The sequence below is a fragment of the Protomyctophum parallelum genome, assembly GCF_964188405.1.
Source record: "Protomyctophum parallelum genome assembly, chromosome: 23".
Lineage (NCBI taxonomy): Eukaryota > Metazoa > Chordata > Actinopteri > Myctophiformes > Myctophidae > Protomyctophum > Protomyctophum parallelum.
The window spans coordinates 9,340,950-9,368,351 of NC_139715.1; the positions used below are offsets into that span (position 1 = coordinate 9,340,950).

The following is a 27,402-nucleotide window of genomic DNA, read 5'->3' on the forward strand; positions in this document are numbered from 1 at the left end:
GACAAAAAGAATGCTCAGTGGGTAATGGAACCAAATGGACCTGTTTGGGTCCATTTGTACCTTGAAATTAAAAAGTTTGAGAACCACTGCACTAGACTAGAGAGTGCTCTCGATGGAGTGTGTCCATAGAGAACTGAAAATAGCTGATCTACAAGCTCACAACACGTTGTGCTGAGACGCCTTGTCAACAAGTAGATTAGTTATTTTCAGTGTGCGACACGTTACACGACAAAGTATAAATCAGGCATTAGGTAGGCTCGGCCAATGGGGATACTGACACTTCCATCTTGAAGGAGTAGTTCACCAAAAACATGACTTATTCTCTATCAATTACATGAAGCCTTGGATTCATGGAGATTTTAATTTAATTAAATATGTAAATATGTCGATAGGAGACTCAACCGATCATTACATTCCTGCCACATGACGTCATTTCTGTAAGCCAGAACGTTGGAGAGTAAAGTGCCCCTAAACAATATCCATGAATTCAAGGCTTCATGATATGATTGATAGAAAATAAGTAATTGTTTTGGCCGAACTACGCCTTTAAACGAAGCACCAACCAGCACCACACTCGAATGACAATTTTGTCGTGGGGCTGCAAGCCTCCTTGAGATTTATTTTCATACCGCTTGTGTATTATTTTGTGACGCTGGGTCTTGATTCGTGGTCTCTCTTTTATCCTATTATTATATCTGCCCACAGGGATCCAAAGTTCTCAACTCATTTGATACATTTATGTTGGCATGTACAGTAAATGTGACACTGCATACCCTGTTTACGGGTGTTTGGCTATAAGCTGCGTACCTTAAAAGCAGAGGAACGGTACACTTAAGTGCTCTGACCTTGTCTCCTGCATACTGAACACCTACCTCTTCAGTGTGTATCTACTTTGCAGACAAGTGGAGTGTGTAAAGCTTAAAGCACGAACCAAGCTGACGGTCGGCTGGAAACAGCAGGGGGTTTCCGAGTGTTTGGGGGTGGTCTCGTGCGCCGTAATCCTCACAGTAGGTCACTTTTTATCCAATTAGAGAACTAATAATCTGGTTGCCATGCAAATTAAGAGGCGACTCATTTGTGCAGTGACAGCAGTTAGTTTGATAATTTTTTCCCCCCCTCACAAGGGACCAGCCCCGCTGTTGTTGACCAACGGTCAGCATGGTCTATTTTGACTGCGAACATAACATTTGACACTAAATACACCAGTATAACACAGTGGAGGCTTGACTGAAGCACATTTTGTAAAATGGTACCATTCCAACACCGGGGTGTACAAGGACCCAAACACCTGTACGATGCTGGAATAGTCCTGCGTGTTGTGAAGCTTTTTTCTTTTTGACAGATCAGTGCAACGACTTAAGCTGTCCTGGTCACTATTTCCAGGCATGGTACCTGTGGCCCCGATGGCCGACATCGAGTCGCTAGCAAGCTATGAGCTTCTTTACAGGCGAACGGATCTTCACTATCGTACCTGGTTTGTCAGGCTAATAATAACCAGCCATTAACACGTGAGAAGAGGGATTCTGCACCCTGAAGAACATCCGCGTTTACGCCGCTGCCCTCGGATATATGCACGACTTTGAGTCTACACAGTACAACAAACATGGATAAACTTGAAGGCTAATCAGCGGGTGAAACCTAGTCAACGCTAAACCTGACAACACCGGGACAGTGTCATATAGCCGTACATATGGCCAATCGACTGTGAGAGTCTCTCCCCTGGCCATGTGTCGCTGAATCGCTCAAACAGCCCCGGGAATCTGACATGACGAGCCTAGATCAGTGGTTCTCAAACTTCTTTGGTCATATTAGGGCATATATGTCAATCTTTCCTCGTAAGATACGATGTCACGTGGAAAGCGAATACAAGTCGCCACCATGACAGATTGAAAAGAACTTCACACTTTACATTTAACCACTTGAACCCCACCATCCCTGAGGGGAATATCCACCAAAAATAGCAGATCTACAAGCTCACAACGCATCACAATGTGACATGTTGTGAGCTTGTAGATCGGCTATTCTTGGTGAGGATGTTTGATGGTCGGTCTTACTAAGTATAGAGGGTTAAATAGAAGTGGTTAAACTGAAGTGAGATGGATAAAGTCCAATATGATCAAAGTATTCGGTGGAACACTTGGACTTGCATCACGGCACCACTTTGAGAACCACTGGCCTAGATGCTTGACAAAACGGAACCCGTCTCCATTCCATTTCAATAGTGTCAGGGTAATATGACCACAGTCCATTTAAGCGTATCCACACAGCCGAGACAATATTCCACGGGGGTAAAAGGAGAGGCATAAAGTGAGAAAAATCCAGTTTTGGCTTTGGTTGACTGGCTGGCATCCAGTGCTTCATTCCAAGCAGGGCAGGGACAACTGCCTTTTCAGCACAGCACCAGGTAATTGAAATCAAATAAGAATTACTAGTCGTTTTCACTATTTTACAAGATAAGCTCAACAGTGACTGAAAACATTGACCACACAGCATCTGAAAAGTGACTGGACTTAAAATCCCAACATTGACGGTTATACTCAAAGACCACACGTACAGAGTGGAAATTACGTTGTGGTTACCGTATATTTCCAAATAGTAGCCTGAGCGTTAATTAATCGTTTTGGACCAGGTGGCTATTTGCAGCAGGCTTTTCTTAATTTTTGCACTGGGACACAAATTAGGAATTGGGCTGAAGAAACTGCAAATAATAGCCCTGGCTTTGGAGGGGGGAGTATTTGAGGCAGGGATATTATTCGGAAATATACGGTATTTACCTGACCAAGTGTTGGCAGACAAACTGACCAGCCACAGCCAAAGTTGACCAGCATTTGTTTCTGGCCGGTGGCAATGTCCCTACCTCGAACCGTGCAGGGACCAGTTAGTAGTGACCAGGAATCCCTGCTGAACAGACAAGGCAGAGGCGGACGACGTCAAGGGCTGAAATCGAGATCAGCTGGAGTGAAGCTGGAAGTGAAGGCAGTAGGTCGAGGAACCACGGACACTTACGAGACCTGGTGGTCCACAGGCGTCCGACGGTTTAGTGTGACTCCTGTGGATGCTAGAAAAGCTTCCTATGCTGTTTTCCGTTCCTATCGTATCGTTTTGTTTTTACAAAGAAAAAGGCACACGGCACAAAACAAACTACGTGGTGGGGCCGAGGTCTGATGAGTAAACTAAACTCACTAAGGCCCAAACCACACCAATGCAACTAGTCGCAACTCCTTGCAACAAAACAGTTTTAAGGACATGTCACACCAATGCATCTCCTTGCAACTAGCCATTGGGGATAATGGTTGCATGCAACTACTCGCAAGCATTTGGTTGCAAGGAGTTGCATGGCGAGTCATTGGTGTGGTTTGGGCCTAAAGATTGACATAATGTAAGCAGGTTGACAGGAAAACTGAAAAAGACAAAGACCGGAAACGGAGTGTGGTGGTGATGGATGGGGGGGGGGGGGGGGGGGGGATTCCCTGCCAACAGCTCAGGGCTTGCTAGCTTATGACCAGTCAAGTACTGTGTGTGTGGTGACTCAATGGGATAACATGTGGCGTTGAGCTGTCGCTGGTAGAGGGCGTGCAGATAGGCCTGTCACAATTACATAATCGTCTAATCGCAATTATTTGAGATAAGCGCAACTATTTCCGTCATAATCTATGTTCAAAAAGGTTTTCCAAAAATAGCACAAATGCCAGATGTACAAGATCACAATGTGTCACTTTGTGAAATTGTGACGCATTGTAAGCTTGTAGAACAGCATTTTCAGCTAATTTTACCTATCAGTAACTTGTTTATTTATTAAAGTTATCTGTTTTTTTTGATGAAGCCTAAATAGGTTCCAAAAACCCAATTCAAATTGTTAATCGTAATTATTTGTGCGACAATTCCATTTGTAATGGTGACAGCCCCACTTACAGAGGGGACGTTAAAGGCAGAATCGTGACAGCGGTGATGGGATTAAGGAGTGCTCTCTGCTTCCCGTGTTTCATGAGCGGGGTCTCTCTCGTTTAAAATCTATTAGCAGCGGGTTCCGGGAAAACAACCCAACGCGTTGGGTTTTCTTTTTGCAGCAGAGTACATTCTGGGGTCAGGTCGAAGAAGGGTCGAGGGATCAGGTAAAGAGGGAGGGAGGAGGGGGGAAGCCACTCCAGATCCAATCTCCATATACTAGGTCCACAACACCCATTTAGTCCCATTCACAAAAAAACAACCTAAAAAACAAAAACCGACGGAAAGAAATCGTACAAACATAAAAAAGGAGACATTTTCAAAGGTGTTCATCTCATCTCTTTTTTGGGGGCGAGAGGGGGGGAAGGGGGGAGTGCTTACCCCCCTTTCTAATTAAGGTGCAACTTTTGTCTAAAATAAAAACCTTTGCGTTCCATATGGGCCGACCTCCATTGAGGAGACCCAGGAGGAGTAGGTCGTCGCCGCCCCGAACTCTCCGGTTTTCCCATTCGCTAAGTTCCTCCGCGGCGAGATCTTTCTGGTCCAATGGGGAGCGGGGAATGGGATCAGAGGTGGGGGACACCCTATCAGGTAAGGCCGTGTCTGGCGGTTCGGCAGGGTAGGGTGAGGGAGGGAGAGCGACCATGGGAAGAGGCCAGGGCTTCGAGGTCCAAGGGGGGTCGCGGCCGGGGGGGCTAATGCACAAAGATGTGCCTCAGTAGTTCGTCGGCGGACGGCCTCTGCTTGGTCTCCACGAAGATGCGCTTGAGGAAGTCGCGCGAGTGGTCGGACACGTGGCCGGGCAGCGCCGGGTTGGTGGGCTGCGTGGCGATCTTGAAGATGGCGGCCATGGCCTCGAACTCTGCCCACGGGGGCCGCTGGGTCAGCATCTCCACCACGGTGCAGCCGACACTCCTGCGGACGACAGGCACGGAATGAACAGTGACGGCACACCGTTTCACAGACGGTGGGTTGGGGACTACCCACTTCTATGGGTCGCGAATAACTAATTATAAGAATAAGTATATATAAGAAGACAAGTGTTGGACCATAATATGCCGTTTGACGCAGCAGTGGAACTGGTACTGCTAGCGCTAATGCACTAAAAAGGTGTCGCACTCGAATGAAAAGGGACAACAAGACACTGGCTCGCTGTCCATAGGATCAACCATGACAGCCCTAATTGTCAGTGGAATATTGCTGACACACACATCAGGAGTGTGTGTGTGTGCGCGCGCGTCCTGAGGCTCATGTCTTACCAGATGTCAGCCTTCCTGCCGTAGCCCTCTCCGCTGATGACCTCCGGGCTCATCCAGTAGGGGGTGCCGGTCACCGACTTGATGCCTGTGCCCGACAGGCAGATGGTCTGCAGACGCCTGCTGGCCCCGAAGTCGCCCAGCTTCACGTTCCCCACAGAGTCACGCAGGATGTTGGCCCCTGCACGAGGGAAAGGCTCAAACGATCAAACCCACTCACTGGCTGACGCCATTGTCCCTTGTGCGTTCACACACACACGGCAGTTGGTATATACAGTAGGCTGACATCTGGTACGGTATATAGGCTCTATGCATATTGGAAAGAAATCAGGCCTTTTCCGACACACACACACACACACACACGCATATGCACAAACCTTTGATGTCCCTGTGGACGATCATGTTGCTGTGGAGGTAGGAGACTCCCTCTAGGATCTGGCGCGTGTAGCGCCGCGTCACGTTTTCCGTCAACGCCCCGTAGGACTTCAACTGGTCTTTGATGGAGCCCTGGAGAACGGCACGGAAAACAAACCGTTCTTTCCACAACGACGTGGCTTCATGTAGACGATGTATTTAGCTAAAATAAATAGATTTTCGGAGCTACAGCTGTGTGCGGATGCCTTCTTTGTCTCGCCGTTACTTATTTTGTCTTGCAAAGAGACTACTGGATGAGCACAAAAGAGCGATTTGATCACAAGCTCGATCTGTCGTATGATGAAGTACTGTATAAAATACAGCTTGCGTGATTTAAACACAGCTAGAGGCGCTTTACAGCATTGGTTCAGGGGTCCTTGGGGCATACCGCCCTGGGAGTCCCCAGCCAAATGAGTTAATATAGCATCACAATCATTTTAACCACTGAAAGCATATATTTTTTATACTTTGGCTATTCAAAAGCAGCAGATCTACAAGCTCATCTGCTATTTTTTTGAAGAATCTTAAACATGTATGCAAATCTTTGAACATTCGGGTGACTAGTCTAAACTAAGTATGCACCCCGAACATTCAGTTTCTAAAGCGATTTTTTTAAACTCAAATCTTTGCTTCTGGACGTCCCTGTGTAACAGAGTTAGAGATATCCTTCTTGTATTCATTTCTACAAAATCGATGCACTTGTCTTTCAATGTATTATACTAGTATACTGTAGTTCTACAGCCACCTGGTGGATGAACAGCGCAGCTGCGTGTAGTGTCTCTTTGCCTCAGCAGATGATACTAATGAACGCTCTGTTACATTTAGTGTACAGTGGCTCTCAAACTTTTACATTTTAAGGAACCCCATAACCATAACTCTTGAGTGTACAAATGTCCATTTGTACACTCTGTCCACACTCTCACTCCACTCCCCAGAGTTAGTGTTGAAGTGTCCTTGAGCAAGACTCTGAACCCCTAATTGCTCCCCATGTGCAGGTTGGTGCCTTGCATGGTTCCCTCCGCCATCGGTGTGTGAATGAGTGTGTGGATGGGTGAATGTAATAATGCATGTAAATAAATGCACCATTTACTCTCTCTACACTATTTAAAAGAGTATGACTAAAACGATATATATATATATATATCTATATCGAGGAGTTAACAGAGAGAAAGACAGAGAGAGAGGGTTTGATGGACAGGCTCTCACCCCTGGCATGTACTCCATGAATATGGACAGTGTTCTCTCCGTGGAGTCTCTCAGACAGCCGTAGTACTGGACGATGCGCTCATGGCAGAGGTTCTTCAGCAGCTGGATCTCACACTCCAGTGCATTCACCTCCTGGGGAACGGAGCATTTAGAGAGTATGCACAACACATGCATGACTTGTCCACCGCCCCCCTCATGACTTGTCCACCGCCCCCTCATGACTTGCCTGCTTTTTGCTGTTGTCTTTTAAGCTGACCTACAAGCCCACACTGTGTTGCAAAAGCGGCAGTGATGGGCTTACAAATCACCAGGGCGGAGCTCCATACAGCTGAACTCATGTCGAGAAGTAACGGCAGACGAGAGAGACGACACAAGCAGTAGCCAGGTCCTTCATGTTTCATAACGTTCGCTGTTGTCATACCGTGAATTCATAATTATATAAGTTTCTAACGTAACTTTCAAGTGAACTTTATGGAAACTTTAGGAAGTCTTTCTTGCCTGACTGCCGTGAACAAACATGTGTGACAACACAGACACTAGCATGCAGTGACGTCAGAAAGTGACTGTGTGTGTGCAATGTGCACTGCATGCACTCAAACTTTATTGACCATGCGTGACATGATGAAAGCAATTGTATTCGCATTGGTAGGTCAGGAAATAAAATATATAAATATTAAAAATAATTTTGTTAAATAAAACTTGCCATCTTTGTGTATATAACAAATATTTTGTTCTGGTTTCAAATAAATTGTAGCAGCTGTGCGTGTGTGTGTGTGGAAAATGTGTATATATATATATATATTATACCCCCCACCCCAAAAAATAAAGGATTGAAATTAAAATATAGCAAAAATAGCTGATCTACAAGCCCAAAACGTGTCGCAGTGCGACGCGTTTTGAGCTTGTATATCAGCTATTATTGCTACGACAGAAATATGCAACGTGGCCCCTCTGGAGTGAGTGTGGAAATATAGTAGCCCTCTCCTCTCCATCGTTGCCCAGCCCTGATCTAGAGTCTCTAGACTGAGTGGCAAAACATTGAGCAACATGGAGCATTGGACAGAATAAATGTTTTGTTGATCCCATGATCCGCAGTCATTTTTTTATCAATCTTATGATGAGCTTTTCTTTTATCTGCTGGTATTAACAGCAAAATTACTTTTTTTTTTTTTTTTTACATTTTTAGGCATGTAGCTCCTGGGGAGTATCTTGTTGTTGTTGTAGTATGCCACTTGTCTGGAATAAAGGTTGTTTCAAGTCTGTTAATCCCATCATCCATTTTTCATCAATCTTTTATTGTTGAGTCTAAGGAGCTTTTCTTTCATCTGCTGGTATTAAACACCCTGAACAAGATTGTCAAAATGCTGTTCCAAGATTACAGGAGTTAAACAAAGAGACCTTTTTGTAACCAACAAATCCCCTGCAGCTGCAAGCATTTAGGCCTGTCTTAGCAGGGCGTCGTTATGTTTGCAAAACTACATTCTAAATCATTCATCACCTCGACAGCACAACTTTTAAATAAAATAAAATAAATTACCTTTGTTTTTATCTTGTAAACTTTGTGCTTGTATGTTACTGTGTTGCTCATACAAACTAATTGCCCCATATTGGGATACAACTTGTTTCAAATTGAAGTTGCTTATACCAAGGGTTCTCAACTTTTTCAGCCAGTGACACCACAGAAGAATCATATTTGAACTGGGGACCCTCCACCATACAATTTAATTGTAGGAGTTGTGGCATTACAATTAGTTTGACTCCACAGATAAATATTGTGAAAATAAAAGATGTACAAGCTCACAACACCTTGCATTGCGAGGCGTTGTGAGCTTGTAGATCGGCTATTTTCAAAATGTTTGCCTCTTTCTTATATTATTTGTCAATTTGTTTTCATTGTATAGTTTTCTGACTACTTTTGATGCAGTAATGTTCTTTTTTAATTTCAATTATTTTTTGGTATTCTAAAAAGGTCTTAAAAGTATTAAATTGTCTGTATCATGTGCAGACCCCCCCTAGGGGTCCCGACCAACAGGTTGAGGCTTATACAACGCTGTCCACTGCCCCCTGTGTTGTATGCTGCCATCGAGACTCTCTCACCCAGGGGTCACAAACAAATAGTGAAAATAGTTGATCTTTCAATGTGTTTGCTTGGCGACGCGTTGAGAGCGGGGTGCATACTTAGTTTAGACTAGTCATTGGTTAGACATGGGTTAAGGTTAGGTTTAGGTGTGCTGCCCAGTGGGAGGTTAGGTTTAGTGTGAGGGTTTGAGATAGGTTGTAGTTGTAGGACTAATGACTGGTCTAACCAAAAACTGTCTAAACTAAAACACTGTCTAAACTAAGTAGTGCACCCGTTGAGAGCTTGCAGATGCACTATTTTTGCTATTTTAGAAATGGGTCTATTTTGCCGGCCCCCCATTTCTTTCTGAAATTACGCCTCCATTCTCTCACCTTGCTGGTCTCGGGGCTCTCGGGGTCAAACTGGACCTGCTTCACAGCCAGTTCCCGGCCGGTGTCGGCGTCGTAGCAGAGGAAGACCCGGCCAAAGGCTCCCTGGCCCAGCAGCTTGCCCAGACGCCAGTTGGTGGGCGCCCGAGGGGCTGGTCGAGGAGAGGAGAACATTGGAACCATGATGAGAACGCTGCCCGGCACAACATCCATCAACTATATATATGGGTTGCCTCGAAAATGAAGGCTTTGCTTCCAAAATGAATCATCACTCGAACGTAGTAACTCTTTACACGGTAAAGCCACTTATGTAATCCAGTTTGTTTGTGCTTGTGCATTTTTATATTCACAATTTCACAAATCCACACATTCTGAAAGAGTTTGATTTGTAGACGCATTTTCTTTCTCAGGTCAAACAGGAAAACGTAATAGTAGTTCATCACGAGAGATTGAAAATAACTTCATATACTCGCAATTATTTGTGTGACAGTTAATCGTCAACTACCCTGACCAGGAACGCATCTGTGTCACCTTAGCTTTACCACTTTAAACCATTCTGACCGGGCACCCATTTTGGTGTTATGCTTTAGATATTGAAAAATAGCAGATCTACAAGCTCATATCGCGCCACCGAGTGGCGCGATACGAGCTTGTAGGTCTGCTATTTTTGAAAAATCGAAGAGCGACTGACATTTTTAGAATCTGATCTCAGGTCAGAATGGGTTCATCAGACCAGTGTGTGTCCGGCGGAAACCTCGTATGAATCTGATCTCAGGTCAGAATGGGTTAACCATTATTTGAAACTTTAGCTATTGAGATAATAGCAGATAAGGGGGGACTCACAACGGCTGGGGGGGCTGATGTCCATGACGGAGAGGGTAGGGGTGGTCGCGCCAGGCGCCGGCTGGGGGCTGATGGCCTCGATGTTGTCGCTGCCTCGCCGCGGCCGGCGGGCGGGAGCGGGGCCCGGGGCCTCCTCCAGGTCGGGGGTGAACACGCTGCTGCCGCTGCTGGTGCTGGGCGACTGCTCCCCCGTGGGACTGAAGCTCACCGGGGAGCGCAGGCCGTGCACCTGGGTCCTCCGCGCGCGCGGGAACGTCTTCCGACCTGGGGAGGAGAAGAGAGGCCATTATAAGCCAGGATACTAGCATCCGTGTCATTTTAGATATTTGCTGCAGACATAATAATATAGCAAGTAACATATAGGGTTAAATCTAGAAGGAATTTCGTTGCTGTCGGCCCCGCAGAGTGAGGTTATTTTCACAAAATGTGTCTGTGGAAGAGAGTCAAACTAAAGTGAATGACTACACCCCGGGGGGTGGGGAGGGGGATTTGGGAACCCTTTGTTCTATAGACCTTATGCAGACCGAGGCCATCTTGCCATTAAGTTAATGGCATTAACCATTGACAGCCCATATAATACATCCAAACAGCAGACGGTGAGCAGACTCACCATCACTGTAGTCCTGCAGGCCAAAGGGAATGCCGTAGCGCCGCGGGTACGTTCCACCCTTACCCGACTTCTCAAACACTGGGATGTCGTACTCTGCAGGTCGGGAGGACAGAGAATAGGGTGAACAAACAAGAAACACTAGGGCGTTGTTGTGACGGATGTCTTCAATTTTTGCTTCTACGGGCCGTCGGCATGGAACAAGCTCCCTCTGTACCTTCGTCAGGCAGCCTCTGTAGACATTTTTAAAGCTCAGCTCAAGACCCACTTCTACAACATTGCTTTTAATTGATCTTTTAGTTGTTTTTATTTTAGTTTTTGTTATTCATGTCCTCACTGTATTGCATTACTGTCGTTGCCTTGCTTTTCTTTTATTCTCCATTGTTCTGTAAAGCACTTTGAGCTGCATTTCATGTCATGAAAGGTGCTATACAAATAAAGTTTTATTATTATTATTAATGGAGTATTCTAGCATATCGTTGCTGTCAGGACTTTTTTTCACGCTTTTTTCCCCATCAATCAATGCTCTTGAACACCCTTTACGTCTGTGTTGTTGCTGTTGACAAAAAATCGAACCAATGAAAAGTAACCTCACAATACCAACTTTGATGAGGCAGTATTGCTTTGCTTTAAAAATATAAGGTTTTCTTCTATTTTTCTTTTCCTGAAAAAATAACATTTTGGAGTTAGGCGGTTTCTTCACGACAGCAGAGATAAACATCTTTGAAAGTTTTTATTTTCTTGTCCAAACTCCCAAATCTAGTCTTTCGATCTACATCACGTCTTGGCAATATGCCTTCGGTCATCGTCATTTCTCGATCCCAGATGCAGATTATTTCTGACCGCATCAAACTGGAATGACAAATATATATATATATATATATATATATATACACCTGTCCCCGTGCATTGGGAGGTCACATTAAAAACCTGTCTAGCACACCCTCCCCGTCATCCAAGGACGATGATAGATGACATTTTGTGCATGTTTCTGGCAACGAGGGAAACCACCACCGCCGCCAAAGTGCACCGCCCTTAGTTAGGTCTCGTGAGAAGTCCATTCTAAAGCTGACCGTGATTACTTTCTTGCAGTCTCCAACACAGACTTACAAACTCATCGGGAGCACCATTGTACCCTCTCTCACGCAAGTTAGTGTGGAACGCGCATTCGTATGCCTGTAGTTTATTCTTTCCCCTCATTGAGATCATCCACTGCACACAACAAGATCCTAGAAGACGTTCCTAACTTCCTATATTTGAATAAACAATGGAGGATATGCGATTATGCGTAATTAATATTATGCAACATCATCATCATACACGGAAGTTATGCAGGAATGCCTACTGAGTGGCAAAAAACGACTTTCTGGCCTTGACAGTCCATACATCCAACAGAAAAGTCCTATCTGATTGCATTAAATAAATTTAAACAACATTAATAAACCCTCTATATATGGACTGTAGACAGCCTCTGAAGTCTTTCAATTTTTATTGTGTTTCTGACTGATAAAGCCATGAAGGAATGTGACACCTAGTACTACTCATTTTATTATAAAAAATATGCTTGAATAATCTTAATGCTTTAAAACAAATCACACCCGGGTGAACTGAGTGGTGCAACTCCCCCCTCTCTCATTCTCTCTCTCTCTCTCTCTCTCTCTCTCTCATTAGCAGGCAACAGTGCAGCACTATCTCTCTCTCTCTGTTTCTGGCACAACAGCGCCCCTACTGGTACTCATAGTCATACTGGTGCTCATAGGTTAACACGGACATACCATAGTCACATAGTCACATAGGTGAACACAGTCACATAGGTGAACACGGACATTGATGTTCCTTGGAGTGGTTGCACCACTCAAAAATATGTTGTATTATTATTATTTTTTATCATACATTTTATACTGGCAGTCAATGGGTATTGGGCTATTGGCTTAAGTTGCCATTTATTTGAAGTGTTGTTATTTTGGTCGATGGCATGCGGTCACAACGGGTCTCCTGAGGAGGAGGGTCTGAAGTCTGTCCTGGACAGGAATCGGATGATGATTATTTTTTATTGTTTGCATTAGCAGCAGCACCTACATAATGTGTTTTGAGTATATTTAAGACTTAAATTGTATTTAGTGTTGTTACTGCAAGTGACAACTGGAAAGAGTCAGCCAATTACACTGCAACAAAGCTCAGTTTCACCACATAGACAGACAGACAGACAGCTACACCTTACCTGGAAAGTCTTGGTGGTTGTCTGGGTAGCTCTGCGCCCTGGGCATTCTGGACTTGGGGTAGTCACTGTGCATGGGTCACAAACAACAGAAAAGCCTTAAGGTCATTACACACTGGCAAATCTACAATAAGGCGAGGCCAGGTGGTCGCCTGGCCAAATCGATTTGAAAACACGACTGAGAAAAGGCGATATTTTTAAAGCGAATTATTCACGTCAAAAATTCGCCCCCGTTGTGTAAAGACCTTTAGCACCCTAACACAACCTTAACAAATCACACAAGGGATATAACACAACATTATACAGGCTTCTCAGGTGATATGATGTAAAGCAAAAGCTACAAAAAGAAAACTCCACTGTGGGGGAACTATCATATTTTTGTTATTTCTCACTGCATGTCATATTAATGTGCAACATCTAGTGTCACCGATACAGCTTGCCATGTTTATACCACAACTCCCATAAATAAACATAGTGCTGGTGAGCCCAACAACTGATGACAGATTTGATGGTCTGATGCAGATTCAGATTTGGGAGAGTCCGAGTCCAGGTTTTCTAAGCAGATTTTCAAAAATAGTACAACTTGTATTAACAGTATTTTTTTTATTTTACATTTTTGAAAACTTTTGAAAGGGTTCGCCGATGCCTAAAATAGGGTCTACAGGTCAAAAGTGTTTTAGAACAAAAGTCAAATAATGGCCGATATATGGTTTGTCTGACCTGTCCAGAGGGCTGTCTAAGGACGGACAGCTGCCTGACGCAGAGTTCTCTGGACTGCTCATGGACAGCGGGTCCAGCATCTGGAGAAAGACAATAGAAGTTGTTAAGAAGAGATCAACACACATTCAAAATAAAATTACACACACACACACAGACACCCATACTGTAGCTGCTAGCACGGCACAATTAATGTTTATTTTTTGGATCGCTTACAAGACAGCTGTGATATGTCAGCATGAAGTCATCAAATACACAGTCTGCACACAAAAACCATGATGCAACTGACACACACACACACACACACACACACACACACACCTTGTGAGGACATGGACATTATAGAACGGTGATTATATCAATGCCATTTTGACAATGTTTTTACCATTTCAAGTCCCTTCAAGTATAGTAATAGAAGCATGCACGCACACACACACGCACACATGCACGCACGCACACACACACGGTACCTGGTCCATGCTCTCTGGGATGAACTCCCCCTCGCTGTAGATGCTGGTGAAGGAACCGTTGCGCGCCACCTGCTGGAGGGCGTCGGGAATGTAGCCAGGCGGAGGGGAGCTGCGGTCCGTAGAATGAGAGCCTGGGAAGGACACAGGTTCCAGGAAAAAAACTTCTTTACTTTTCTGATTTATTTTATTCTTTAATTCTTTCTCTGCTGCTAGCTGTTAGCATAAATGAAGGTAACCTATGCCGGCCACTTTAAGAGGAGTTTGCCCGCCCCCCACACACACACACACTTTAGTATCATTAGCACAAGCACATACTCCCAACCTGTCGCCAGAAGCATTTACATGTCGGGAGCGACGCAGCACAAAGTCACAAATTAAATCCGAAATTTGGATGGCAGAAAATCCACCAAGGACAGCTCTCCTGGATTCCGACTTATGGAGGTTTGAAAATCCTGCTTGTAACCGATTTAAAGGTGATCAGAATTTACGTCCCATAGCTGGTGGTGACGGGGCGTTGCCATAGCAACCGGACCAATGTTAAAATGTCTTTGTATGATAAGTCGCATATTGTATAAAGATTATTATTATTAATAATTTATTATCACATCTTTGCTACAACATACACTACAAAACAGACAACAGTACATCCATGATACACTGCAAAGTACCTAAGAATACATAAAATATCTCCAAAGTGATACACTTTAACACATTTTGGGTGGGAACCCCTTTTGGTGTTTTAAAGTATTACGTTATACTTTAGCTATTGAAAAATAGCAGATCTACAAGCTATGAAATTGTAGGTCTGCTATTTTTGAAAAATCGTGAAAATGTGCCTCAAATCTTTGAATATATATTCTTTCAGAGTGAACATTTTAACTAAAATCTTTGCTTCTGGGGAGATCCCTGGAACAACATATTTTCAGATGGGGGTCGGTGGCCATATCATATCATTTTTGGGGGTCCTTGACATGAAATATTGAGCACCACTGATACAGAAACATAAGGTTTTTCAGAAAACCTTTGAAGACATTTTTTAAATTTCGACATCAGGCCTAAATGGGTTAAATGATATGTAGGTTCCATGAACCAAAGAAAGAAAGACATTTTTGACCCCCCTCGGATGAAAATGAGGGTACAACACGACGCAGCCAGGCATAATGCATTACCTATCAAAGCCAGCATGCTCTTCTTGTCTGCGACGCTGAAGCCCGTGTTGTCCAGGTTTTCATTGGACGGCAACAGGTCCATGGGAGAGGAGGTGGTCTACACGGGTCCGACAACACAGAAGAAAGAAACCTTTCACAACCTGCTACAATCTACATGACATTTTCTGCTTATGCACGATATTTAATAGAGTGTCCGCCCTGAGACTGGGAGGTCGGGGTTCAATCCCCGGCCGGGAACCCAGTGCCTCCCTGCTTGACACTCAGCATCAAGGGTTGGATTGGGGGCAAATCCCTGCGGCATACTAGCGTCATGTCCAGGGGGTGTACTTGTACATCAAGCTGCCTCATGCTACAGAAAAAGGAGATAGGCTCCTGCCCTATGGGCCTCATGGCTCGGCAAGGCTACTTTACAGATTTAATCGGCCATGCATCGGTGGTATCGGACGATAATCGCTTGTTGACGTCACATCGCCGTGAAGAAGTCAAACTTCTCTCAACATAATGTGACACACTGTATTATAGTTCCGTGTTGGATTTCAAGCATATTTCAAGTATCTTCATGTTGATCTTCACACATAAACCGTACTGAAATTAAGTGGAAAATGGGGAAAACGCATTTCAATGTCTAAGAAGAAAACTACGGCTACGCTTGTTTGGAAAATGGCCGGCAGTCATGTCAAGTGTAATACATGACTTGTAGGCAACGGGCTACAAAAATACAAAAACGCCAATGTTGTCCTAATCCTCAGGCGTCTGGCATTTTGTGTCATATTATACTTAGTTGCCCAGGGTCCACCAGGGCTCAATACTAGGCCCCTTTCTGTTTTCGCTCTACACTAAATATCTTCATTGAAAATATCTGCTATATCTGCAAAAATGTGAACTCAAAAAATTAAAAAAAATAAAAAACTGAGCAGAATTGAAACAGAGCAGAACTGATTTCGATACATGATCCCATGATTAAAAAAAACTAAATTGCAAAAAAAGGGTCCTGACCTGCGAGGAGAGCTGCAGCACCAGCAGGATCTTCAGACTTTTCATGTGAACGCTGCGGTCCAGCAGCTCCACAGCCTTGTCCAGGTCATCCTGAGTGGTCAGAGGAATCACCAACTGGCAAGGGACAGACGGAGACACGGACACGCATGGAATAAAGCAAGATAAAATCTCAAGACTGAAAATGTAATGATGGCATTTAGGCCAACCAGCTGAAGTTGGTCTCATTTCTGAGACCATTCATGTTCCTGGAAGATGCTTCTAAACTTGCATCATACTCTTTCATCTTAAAATAACAAATGACCGAAAATAGCAGATCTACAAGCTCACAACACTTCTCCCTGTGAGATGTTGTGAGCTTGTGTATCTGCTATTTTTCGGTGCACAGCATGCTTTCACAGAAGACACTTCTATGGAATCCAAATGACTGAAATCAGTCGTGGCGACTGAGAACTACAATCCATGCAGATGGAGACACGGACACAGAGAGACCAGTGTTGTTGTTTGACAACAAATTATGAATCAGTTTTACTCATAGTCTTTCGTATAATTCCTTTTAGTTTTAGTCATAGAAAACGTCCTAGAAAACGGGAACTCGTCTAGATTACCTATTCACAAAGAGTTCTTTGTAATTGGTACCTGCTCGATATCTGGGACTGGACGCAAAACAGGACCTTGGGGGCAGCACTAGCAGCACTGCTATTGTGATTATTTATCACTTAACTGATGATTAACCGATGATGGAATAAAATGGAACTGCTGGTATGACTGCCTAATAAGCGTAATATGAGGTAATGAAAAGAACACTACTGTAACAATTTCCTCTTAAGTCAGTGGAAAACAACAAACATACCTAAAACTGGTTATAAACACCAGTTCCTATTTTGGGGCTAGGTATTTGTATTTTTTTCTTGTGCAATCAAAAAGGGATATTATGGGTAAATGCTAGAACCAGTATCTGGTTGGAAAACCTTCCAGTGATACCACAGCACTACATGCGCTACTACTAAGGGTTCCAAAACCTTTCAGGCCGCAACCCCCCAAAATAATATTTGAACTGGGGAGCCCTCACCCTGACAAGCACTTGCAATTGTAGGCATTACATTTACAGTGAAATTAGCCGAACTACAAGCTCACAACGCCTCGCCTCGCGTTGTGAGCGTTTGGACCAGGAGGCGTCAAAATGCCTGGGTTTGGGAACCACTGCTCTATAATACACAATCTACCTCGTTGTTGGTGTAGTGAAGGTCCATTGTTTGGCCAAAGGCCACTCTGGCTTTGGCCTTCAGATCATCAAGCTTGACAGGACGAGGGAACTGCAGAATCCTACAGCGAGAGAGAGAGAGAGAGAGAGAAGAGGAGAATCACTTCAGTGTTGTGCACAATATGCATGACTCGTGCCAATGGGAACATTAAAATGAAAGTGTAATCCAGGAAATTGCATTACAGTGATGCTGTAATGATGACTAAGTTGAGAGTCAATCAAGTTTAGAAAACATTTTCAATTTTCGCCCCCAACAAGGAAACCTCAACGGGCTGCACAGGAAATGCATCTGTGAAATATGGTGAATATTTCTGTACAGATGAATGCAATATATTAACATTAATCTAAGACAATTGGCGTCTGGATGGATACAAAGTTAGATTGGGGGTGGTATTTACGGTAATACATATCGCCTAGTTGTTCTTTATCAGCCGTTAAAACCGTAATTTAAGGGACTACATGGTTTGAAAAAAGAAAGATCTGTGCTGCTGACGGCTTACCTCTTTTCCCCTTTAAATTCGAACTTCACTCGCACGTCGTTCTATTTAAAAACAGAGATGGTTTGTTGTTAGATAAACAGTCATGGTACCAACCCATCATGTCTACACAGCTGCAAGGTCCAATTTCTAAATTCATCAAATTGCACTGGTACTTTTGAAAATTGAGTGTGTTCAAGTGCACATTCTCAACTGGATCAGACTAAATCAAAAAGTCCCAAGTCATTTATCCACATGCTGTAAACTCTCCATTGTCCCTTTAACAGTTTGACTGTTTTTTACGATTAACCCGCATTTTAATCAACCCCCCTTCACTGCCGAGATTGTTGTATTACCTTTAGAGCATACGCTGAATTATTTGGGCTTTTAATCCGCGAAAATCCATCAAAAAAAGCTCCCGTGGTTTGTTATGATCTGTGTGTAGCATCCACCATCTTGGTGCACCCGGAAGACGCACACAAGATTGGTTTCAATGAGGCGTTGCAACCAATGCATTTCCATTGGCCTCAATTTCCCAGAAGCCCTAGCAGCCCACAGCATGTGACGATTTCCGGTTTCGTCATCAAAGCGAAGCCATCCAGTCTCATACTCCGCGACGAAGACGGATTTTCTTTTGATTCATTACATTACGGCGGATTAAACACATAAAACAAAAGGCGGGTATGTCCGATACGGCAGCGACATTAACCTGGAGTAATCCATTCGCGGCACGGAAACTGTTAAAGAGTATTGTGCAGTTGTGTTTCATTAGTTTGTCTTTACTATTATGATGAACATGTATTGCTATTGTGCTACCTTTACTGCAAACTACATTTCCTATATTGCACAATAAAGCCTTGAACTTGCGGTGCAATGGTTATGACATAAGGGATTTTCTCAATGCACTATCCATTTACCACCATCATCAGTCTTTTGTGAACAAAACACAACACTTCAATACAGCCGATATGGTAATGGTTTATCATTATGAATTATGCAATGCAAACTATTCTAAAAATCACAAAATACTTCAACACGTGTCTAATTGTACAAACCTTATCCTATAAAAACAGGACAACCAAGTCAGTGTGTAACGAATAACAATAATGCTAACAGTCATTTCCATAGCGCTTAGTTGTCATGCAGTGGAAAATATCTCAACGGAGTGAGGCCAGGCCAACCTGGTTTTTGGGCGAGGAGCTCTTGGGTTTGCCCAAGTCCGACAGCGACATGGCAGGACGACTGGAGTGGCGATGCAGTTCAGCCAGATCCTGCATGATCGAATTCAACGCCTCCTGCTCATCTGTGCCAGCAAACAAAAGAACATCCGACACATTCCGTTAGGTCTCTCGTCCCTCTCGAAAGGGGTGATGATGATGATGATGATGATGATGCACCGGGTCAATAATTTTATTTTATTTAAAATCCAGTGCTCTCTTCAGGACGGGACACATGGTTAACAGTAGACGGAACATAAATCCCCAGACACTCTGATGCAAGATTCCTTTAATTAAAGCATGGCTGGACAGGAACAAACGAGTTTTGACTCACACAAAGTCTTCATGGCTGACGATGCTTTTTAATGGATCTTGCAACAGAGAGACACGGTATTTATGTTAGGTCTACTGTGCCTGTTATTATTTGCTCCAGAGAGAAGCATCAAGCAAATGTCTCAGATGTACAGGAAAATTACTTTTTTACGTTCTTTCCTGGCTCTGAAGATTTTGTGTATATTACCATGTCAGAGATGATTCGGTATCAGTATGAGACAACAAACTCACTCTCACACAATAGAGGATGTTGGATTATTTTTCCAAAAGTCAAATGATCATAAATAACACACCCACAAATCATGACACATAAATGGATTAAAATCTCACAACTGAAAATGTTTGTCCCACACACACACTCACACACACACACACACACACACACACACACACACACACACACACACACACACACACTTATGAGGTTTTACTAATATTGTCCCTGCTGTTCTCATACTAGTGAAGAAATTCCAGACTGAGGCTTTAACCTTTATATTTGTGTGAAATATCGGACGATAAAGATTTTATGGAAGATGCTTACGAACATATTGCTAGTTTGACCACTTGACCACAAATGCTCTAATCAATCAATATTTCAATCAATCAATCTTACAATATTATTGAGAGCGTATAAGCTCTATTTTCACTGCGCAACTTGCTTCTGTAAAGACATGCATGGTTTCTATGGAATCCAAATTACATCAAACACCAAATGAAATCAGTCGTGGCGATCGAAAACTTTAATCCATGCACGTATGAACGTGCACACAACACACACTCAAATGAACACATACCCATCATCATGGCACGTTGATTGACCCAGGAGTCCAGGAAAGAGGATTCACCCATCAAAGGGGCTCCTTTCTCCTGCAACACCAGTGGACACAAATCATAAATCCTGACATGATTCCATTAATCATTGTTAAAAGCAGCTACAAGTTATTAAAATAATAATGTAAATATTAGTGCAGTAACGGTGGTTGCACACTGGACACGTTTTTTGGAAAACCGATGGAGAAACGCAGCTAAAAATCCAAAGATCACGCTCTGTGTGTGGGGACCTTTAGAGTATAAAACAATAGTGCAAAATCAACTGAAGCATTCAAAATAATTGATGAAAATGACATGGCATCAGAATGGCATAGACCAGGGAGGTACCAGACATTCCCCTAAAAATATATAATAATACAACATTTTGGCATCTGTCACTTGAATTATGGTGACTTGATTGACTGACATCAAAAAGGGCCTGTCAGCTCAAACGCACAATGCAATACTTGCACAAAGTCAAACATCAGTAGCCTTAAGGTTATTTAAAAAAGAAAACCCCAACCAATTCCACCCCCCCCCCCCCCCCCTGAGCGTTTGTCTCATATGTAACGCCAGTGCCAATTTTAAAGCCCACTCAGGTACATTTTTTAACTATTTGGTGGGTAGATCTTGTTAGCTCTCAAGTCAAAAAAGCGTGGGCACCCCTGGCATAGCCGATACTGACACCCACATTTTCTTTATCTTCTTTATCTTTTCCAGATACTGACCTATGTCAGTATTTAGAGTTAAATTTAGAGTTGTTCCAAGAACCACTCTTAATGTTCCTGTCTGTCAGTTCAGCCACAGATCAACCCAGCATAACAGCATGTTGGGTGATTAACTATAGTCAATCAGCATGGCCCCTGGCATTATTTACCTAAATGGATATAGTTATTTATGAGGGATATCACAGCCTAGTATTCATCATAGTTGTATCATGTTTATTACCTGCATGATATGACGCATATGTCAACAATACCATGATCACAGACTATAGACGTGGGCTGCAACAATGTCGAGCTTTTTACAAACAATGCAGTGTTTGCATCAATGGTGACGCTGAGAGAAACACAACAAAGTTTCTAATAGCTACATTAGCCACTTTTAGCAGCACTTGTTTATGACTTAACTTGGCTAACGTTAGCAACTTAGCCTACACAACGCAGTGGCGTTTCCCCTGTGCAACGTCGATATTAAATCGGACGAGTGGGACGCCTCGCAATGTTTAGAAACTGTCCGAACGAGAGGCTGCAAAGCAACAAACACGACGACAAGGTAGACCGTCCGAAGTTAGTTCTTAGGAGAAGCTAAGTGGCTAAACGGCTAGCTTATCACAGTTCCGTGTGTCGACCTGGAATGTACATGATATCCAGGGAAGAGGCTGTGACGTCGCCGTCAAGCGGAAGTGCTTCAAAGTTGTCACTGAGTGTGAGAGTGAATAAAGCAGCCCAATGATAAGGTGGGGATACATTTGTGTTGACAAAATCAACTGTAGATTTAGTCGACTAAAATATTTCAGATTACTAAAATATGACTAAAACTATTTGATTTGTTATAGAACAAAGGAGAGATCCAGGCAAACTTTATTGAACCATTTGATTTTTTTATTCAAAAGACTATGGCTAAACTACTAAACTCTCATCCCCATATATCACAGTCCATTTATGATGATAGAAGGAAGGAGTGTGCGCCCCAATATTTCCAGACTCAGGTCTCCTTGAAGAGGGGCCACAACGCTCAGGAATGAACAGATCCCCTCAGAAGCCTGTCAGCAAATAAACTGTAACCATCAACCTTGAAACAAGGAGACACAGACGAACCAAAATCTAACTAACAGTCGTCGACAATTTACCAAACATTTAGCTCTGGCGCCTGGCGGGAGAAGTAAAGGGGAAAAAAAACCTTTCGACTGTAAAGAGTGTGACAAGAGTTTCAACACTTGACACAGTCAGGCGCTCTGCAGGTGCACCGGTGACAAAGATTAACGTGAAACCAGATCAACTTGAAATGGCGTCTCCGTCGTCCTAGTAACGGCTGATGTTCCATTGTGGTCCTACACGGACCCTACACTGCGTAGCTGTCCTCGTCAATGCCAACTTATCAAAACATACCGATCTGATTCTGGTTTGGATTAAGAAGCGTCGGGGAGACGGACGGACACTCACATTGCGTTGTGGTTGCACACCCTTTAGCCCTGTGTTTTGTTGTTGTGATTGTTGTTGAGAAACAGGAAGACACTCTTCTTCCTGTGACTGTCTATGTACAACAATTCGTTTTATAAATGCAACTATGAGTAAACATATGTGTCACATACATTAACTATGCAGCCCATGTAATGCGTCAATATAAACGCATCGATGAAAGAATAAATACATACCGTAAATAAATGAATGTTTTTTTCTGACGGGGTTCGAACTTGGTCCTCCGTTTGTCGGCATAAAGTTCCCCAGTCATGGAGCATATGCCTACTACAGTGAGCCATTCTAGCCATGACAATTTGTAATCGTAATCAAATCATAGGTTATAAAAGCAGCCATCACAACTCAAAACGAACTGGGAATTGGATCAACTTGAAATCTCAGCAGATTCACACCGATTTCCAAAACTGTTTAATAAGCCTACAGATTGTTTTTAACATCACCATCTCACCATCATCACCTATATAAGTTCACCTTATGGTAATTAATGTTATACAGGCCACATAGAAATAGTAAATATGATGCATGATAGGTTAAAGTAACAATTTCTTTATAACATGACCTAAATATGCCCAAAAGCCACATTACACTGACGTGACTTGGTCAGTCAATATGTGCTCCAAATTATCAAAGCGAATGGTGCTAATGTTTCAGTTTCACACACAATATTCTGCCCATTTAAAGCGTCAAAATAAACGCATCAACGGATGGATGAATATAAATAAAAGGCTCTCATCATGGGATTCGAAGTTTTGAACTGTCAGCACCTGTGCACCAGTCAGAAGCAACGTGCGCCATTCTATACACACTATCTGTTATCGGCACCTCAACAGGGCCAATATGGGTATACTGGCATACTCAGTGTTTCAGTATGTGATAATGTCACTGATGTCAATGACGGAGGCGCGCCGTGTCTGGTGGCCTTGAGCCACGTGAGGCACCGCCGAGCGAGGCGCTAGCCGAGCGAGTCGCCGTGCCGAGCGTTGCGACGGCCACCAGACCCGACTCAGCGCCGTCCGAGTTACGTCCCGATAGGCAGAGAATAGTATATATTAGTAGCCCTTAGTTTCCATGCGCCGACAATAGAGTTGGAAATGACACATTCAGCCAAACTAGGCTCCAGACTTCCCAAAACAGGTCAGGCTCCTACTTGGCCTCACCCCCAGAACCCACCTCACGACGACAGAGTTTCTGCAAACTGTTAAATAAATATTTCAATCAATCAATCAATCAATCAGAAAGTGAGAACAAATAAAATATTTAAAAAAACATGGTAGCCTACAGAATCTTGCTTTTTGAAAACAAAAACGATGCCAAAGACCAAATAGAAATTGGGATAGAAGGAATAAAGGTAGGCCTATAGACAGAGGAGCCAGGGGCCTCAGTCATTCAGTGGTGTTGATATCTCAAGTTAATCTATTCTGTTGTTTTGAGTTGTGATAACTGGATTTGTACTCTATGAGTTATTTACTGTTCAGAGATGAAGTGCACATAATGGCACACTGGGCTATGCTTCAGACTGGTGTGCTCCTGCTCACATTGGGAGGAGTTCGAATCCTGTGAGATGTTGACAATTATTTATTTATTTATTTATTCAGTCATCCGTTCATGATGCGTTTATTTTGACGCTTTAAATGGGCAGAATATTATGTGTGAAACTGAAACATTAACACCATTCGCTTTGATAATTTGGAGCACATTGACTGACCAAGTCACGTCAGTGTAGCTTTTGGGCATATTTAGGTCATGTTATAAAGAAATTGTTACTTTAACCTATCATGCATCATATTTACTACTTCTATGTGGCCTGTATAACATTAATTACCATAAGGTGAACTTATATAGGTGATGATGGTGAGATGGTGATGTTAAAAACAATTCTGTAGGCTTATTAAACAGCCGTTTTGGAAATCGGTGTGACGAAAGAGATTTCAAGTTGATCTATAGTTCCCAGTTCGTTTTGAGTTGTGATGGCTTCTTTTATAACCTATGATTTGATTATGATTACAAAATGTCATGGCTAGAATGGCTCAATGTAGTAGGCATACGCTCCATGACTGGGGAACTTTATGCCGACAAACGGAGGAGAAAGTTCGAACCCCGTCAGAAACAAACGTTTATTTATTTATTCATTCATTCATCGATGCGTTTATTGTTACGCTGCTTACGCATTACATGGGCTGCATACTATAGGGGCTACTCCAACAATGGTGATAGGTGCATTTCTAAAATGTAGCCAGGCTATAGTATTGTTGGAGATAGACAGTCACAGGAAGACGGGGTTGTCTTCCTGTTTTAATAACAACAAAACATACGGCTAGCCTGAGTAGCCTCGGTCCCAGGCTTATACTGATCTGCCGCTATCGCAATGTGAGTGTCCGTCTGCCCAAGAATCGGATCGGATAACGGATTGGGTATGTGTTGGCATTGTGAAAGAAAAAAAGTGGCATTTGCGAGGACAGCTACGCATTCTGTCGCCGTTAGAACATCTGCCGTTTCCACGGCGACGGATAACGTCATTTCATTTTGATCTGATTTCATCCAAATCGGATACACCGGCATCTCTCTCCACACTGGAGAAAGACATTCCCACTGCAAACACTGTGACAAGAGTTTCAGTCAGTCAGGTGATCTGAAGAAACACCCTGGAGAAAAACCCTACCACTGTAGTGTTGGCGGCAGTGGCTCAGGGGTAGAGCGGCTGGATGGTAACCGCAAGGTTACCCTGTTCGATCCCAGGCTGCTCCAGAGGTAGTGTCCTTGACAAGACTTTGTTTGAACTGCTAATTACAAACGTAACCACAATATTCCATTCTTTAGTTGACAGCTTAAGCTTGTTTTCACCAAAAACGCAATCTGAGAAAAATCAGGTGAGATAAAAAAAATAAAAAAAATTATAAAGGCCCTGCTCAGTTCACACGGGTGTGATTTTTTTTATTACAATGTAAAAAAAAAAAGGCAATGTAAACGTATGTTTTCTCGTGCTCAGATGAATTGAACATGAACGACCCCAATGGAAACAAGACAATAGGATTGAACTACATTCCTGTGCTGTTTTTCTGCAGTATTCAATCAATTTCAGTTTGTGGCGTCACCGTAGCATCCTTGTGGCGGACGGCGACGGCGGAGCTGTCAGTGTCAGCCTCATCGGTGGCTAATGTTAGCCGCTTAGCATGTCGCTGGCTGCTGAAGCTAAAAGAATAACAAGTTTCCCCCCGCAGCCACCATGCATGCATCGCATTGGACCCGTGTGCCGTTTAGTTTACCTGGGTATAGATGCGGGTCGTGTCACTTCCTCATCCACAGGGGGGGTCCCCGGGTGCTCCGGGGGTCCCCGGGTCGGTGGCAGACAGACGGGGAGCCCCGGCGGGCCCCGCGGAGCTCGTTTGAGGAAGAGAAGTTTTGGAGACCGCCTCGAACTTCACTCGAGTCCTCTGGGCCGCGACGAGTCCGTCAGGGCCCGAACGTTCCGAAACAGATCCACCGTCCACCGCACTGCTACTGATTCCTGGTCCGATGATCGGACAGCGTCCCCCGGGGTACACGGGATGGATCTCACACCACTGTTGCGTGTCCGATTATACAAAACACCACGTTTTGTACAAAAGTTTACACTGCTTGCAATCCGCTGCACATTATGATCACCACAGACAGACAGGCCGCCGTAGCTCTCTCTCGTCTCTGCTGCCTGGCCTGCCCCCCCCAAAATCACAACAACATTCACACACACACACACACACACACACACACACACACACACACACACACACAGGCTGTGATGTCACAGGAACGGATGATGCTGCACCTGACCCCAGCATGACATCACATTGACTATGTGAATTCCTGGAATATGCTTGAAATAAATAAATACTCTTGAAGTAATGTCCTCCTTCTCACCATTGGAACGTGGTTTAACGTTGGATCATCATTTATAAATGGGAAGATATGCTCTGTTACTTTGTATGCACAAAATAAAATCCTCAGTGTTAATCTTATGATAGGCCTACAGCCAACCCTAGAATATTATTCCTAGAATGGTTTATGATACTCATTCATTGCACCATCAACAGGCTGGTATGATCAATGTTACAGCTGCAGACTTCGCACAATAAATGGGTTTAGGTTGATCATAAACTCTGATTGATTGATTACTTTATTAACAGTTTGCAAAAAGTACAGTTGAACAAAAACAATGCTAAAATTATATGCAAAACCCTGAGGGCTTGTTTCCACTGTGGTCCTATGTATACAATTAATCCAGATTCAAGACACATCCCTGTTCATTTCGGAAGTGGCTCAGATTGATCGAGAAGACAGCATCACATTATTTCATCACACAGCATTTAAACAATGTGGTACTGCAAATATGTATGCCATTTTTTTTAACCCTTTCTATTTTTGTACAATGCATATTCAAAAGCTGTATGGGGAAGTACTAATGTGTTTTATACACTGTATCTGTATGCTTAATTCACCTCAGCACTGCGAGCAAATGTCTAGTGTGGTGGATATTTTCAAAATGCAATAAAAGGTATGAGTGATGCCCTCATGCTGTAAATTAGCAGAACAAGTCAGCAACTGTAGTTACTGTACCAGCAGCAGAACTTACAAGCAGACACTCTGTCTCTGGCGCTTGTTTATTAATGATATATACTTTTATTTATGTTTATTTAATTTGACAGGGACAATACAAAAAACAATGCATCAATAATACGTGTTTGTTCAGTAACAGGGGAATGGGGATCTCCCGAATTCTCAGGTTGCAATATCAATTTTATCCAATAAGGAGAGAGAACTACAAAACGAATTACAATTACT

At 43.3% G+C, this 27,402-nt stretch overlaps 1 protein-coding gene across 1 annotated transcript; it reads right to left on the bottom strand.

Annotated features, from left to right (window-relative positions):
• On the bottom strand, positions 1 to 26,255 carry map3k2 (mitogen-activated protein kinase kinase kinase 2). The gene is made up of 17 exons (XM_083758841.1): positions 25,851 to 26,255; positions 20,371 to 20,443; positions 19,208 to 19,329; positions 18,051 to 18,091; positions 17,513 to 17,612; positions 16,290 to 16,403; positions 15,294 to 15,390; positions 14,125 to 14,255; positions 13,658 to 13,737; positions 12,941 to 13,005; positions 10,723 to 10,815; positions 10,113 to 10,376; positions 9,273 to 9,421; positions 6,822 to 6,953; positions 5,579 to 5,708; positions 5,205 to 5,382; positions 1 to 4,860 (listed from the first exon to the last, which is right to left on the bottom strand). The coding sequence occupies exons 2-17, from the start codon at positions 20,423 to 20,425 to the stop codon at positions 4,641 to 4,643; spliced, it is 1,971 nt and encodes a 656-aa protein (XP_083614967.1). The 5' UTR covers positions 20,426 to 20,443; positions 25,851 to 26,255; the 3' UTR covers positions 1 to 4,640.
• Positions 26,256 to 27,402: the final 1,147 nt, after the last annotated feature.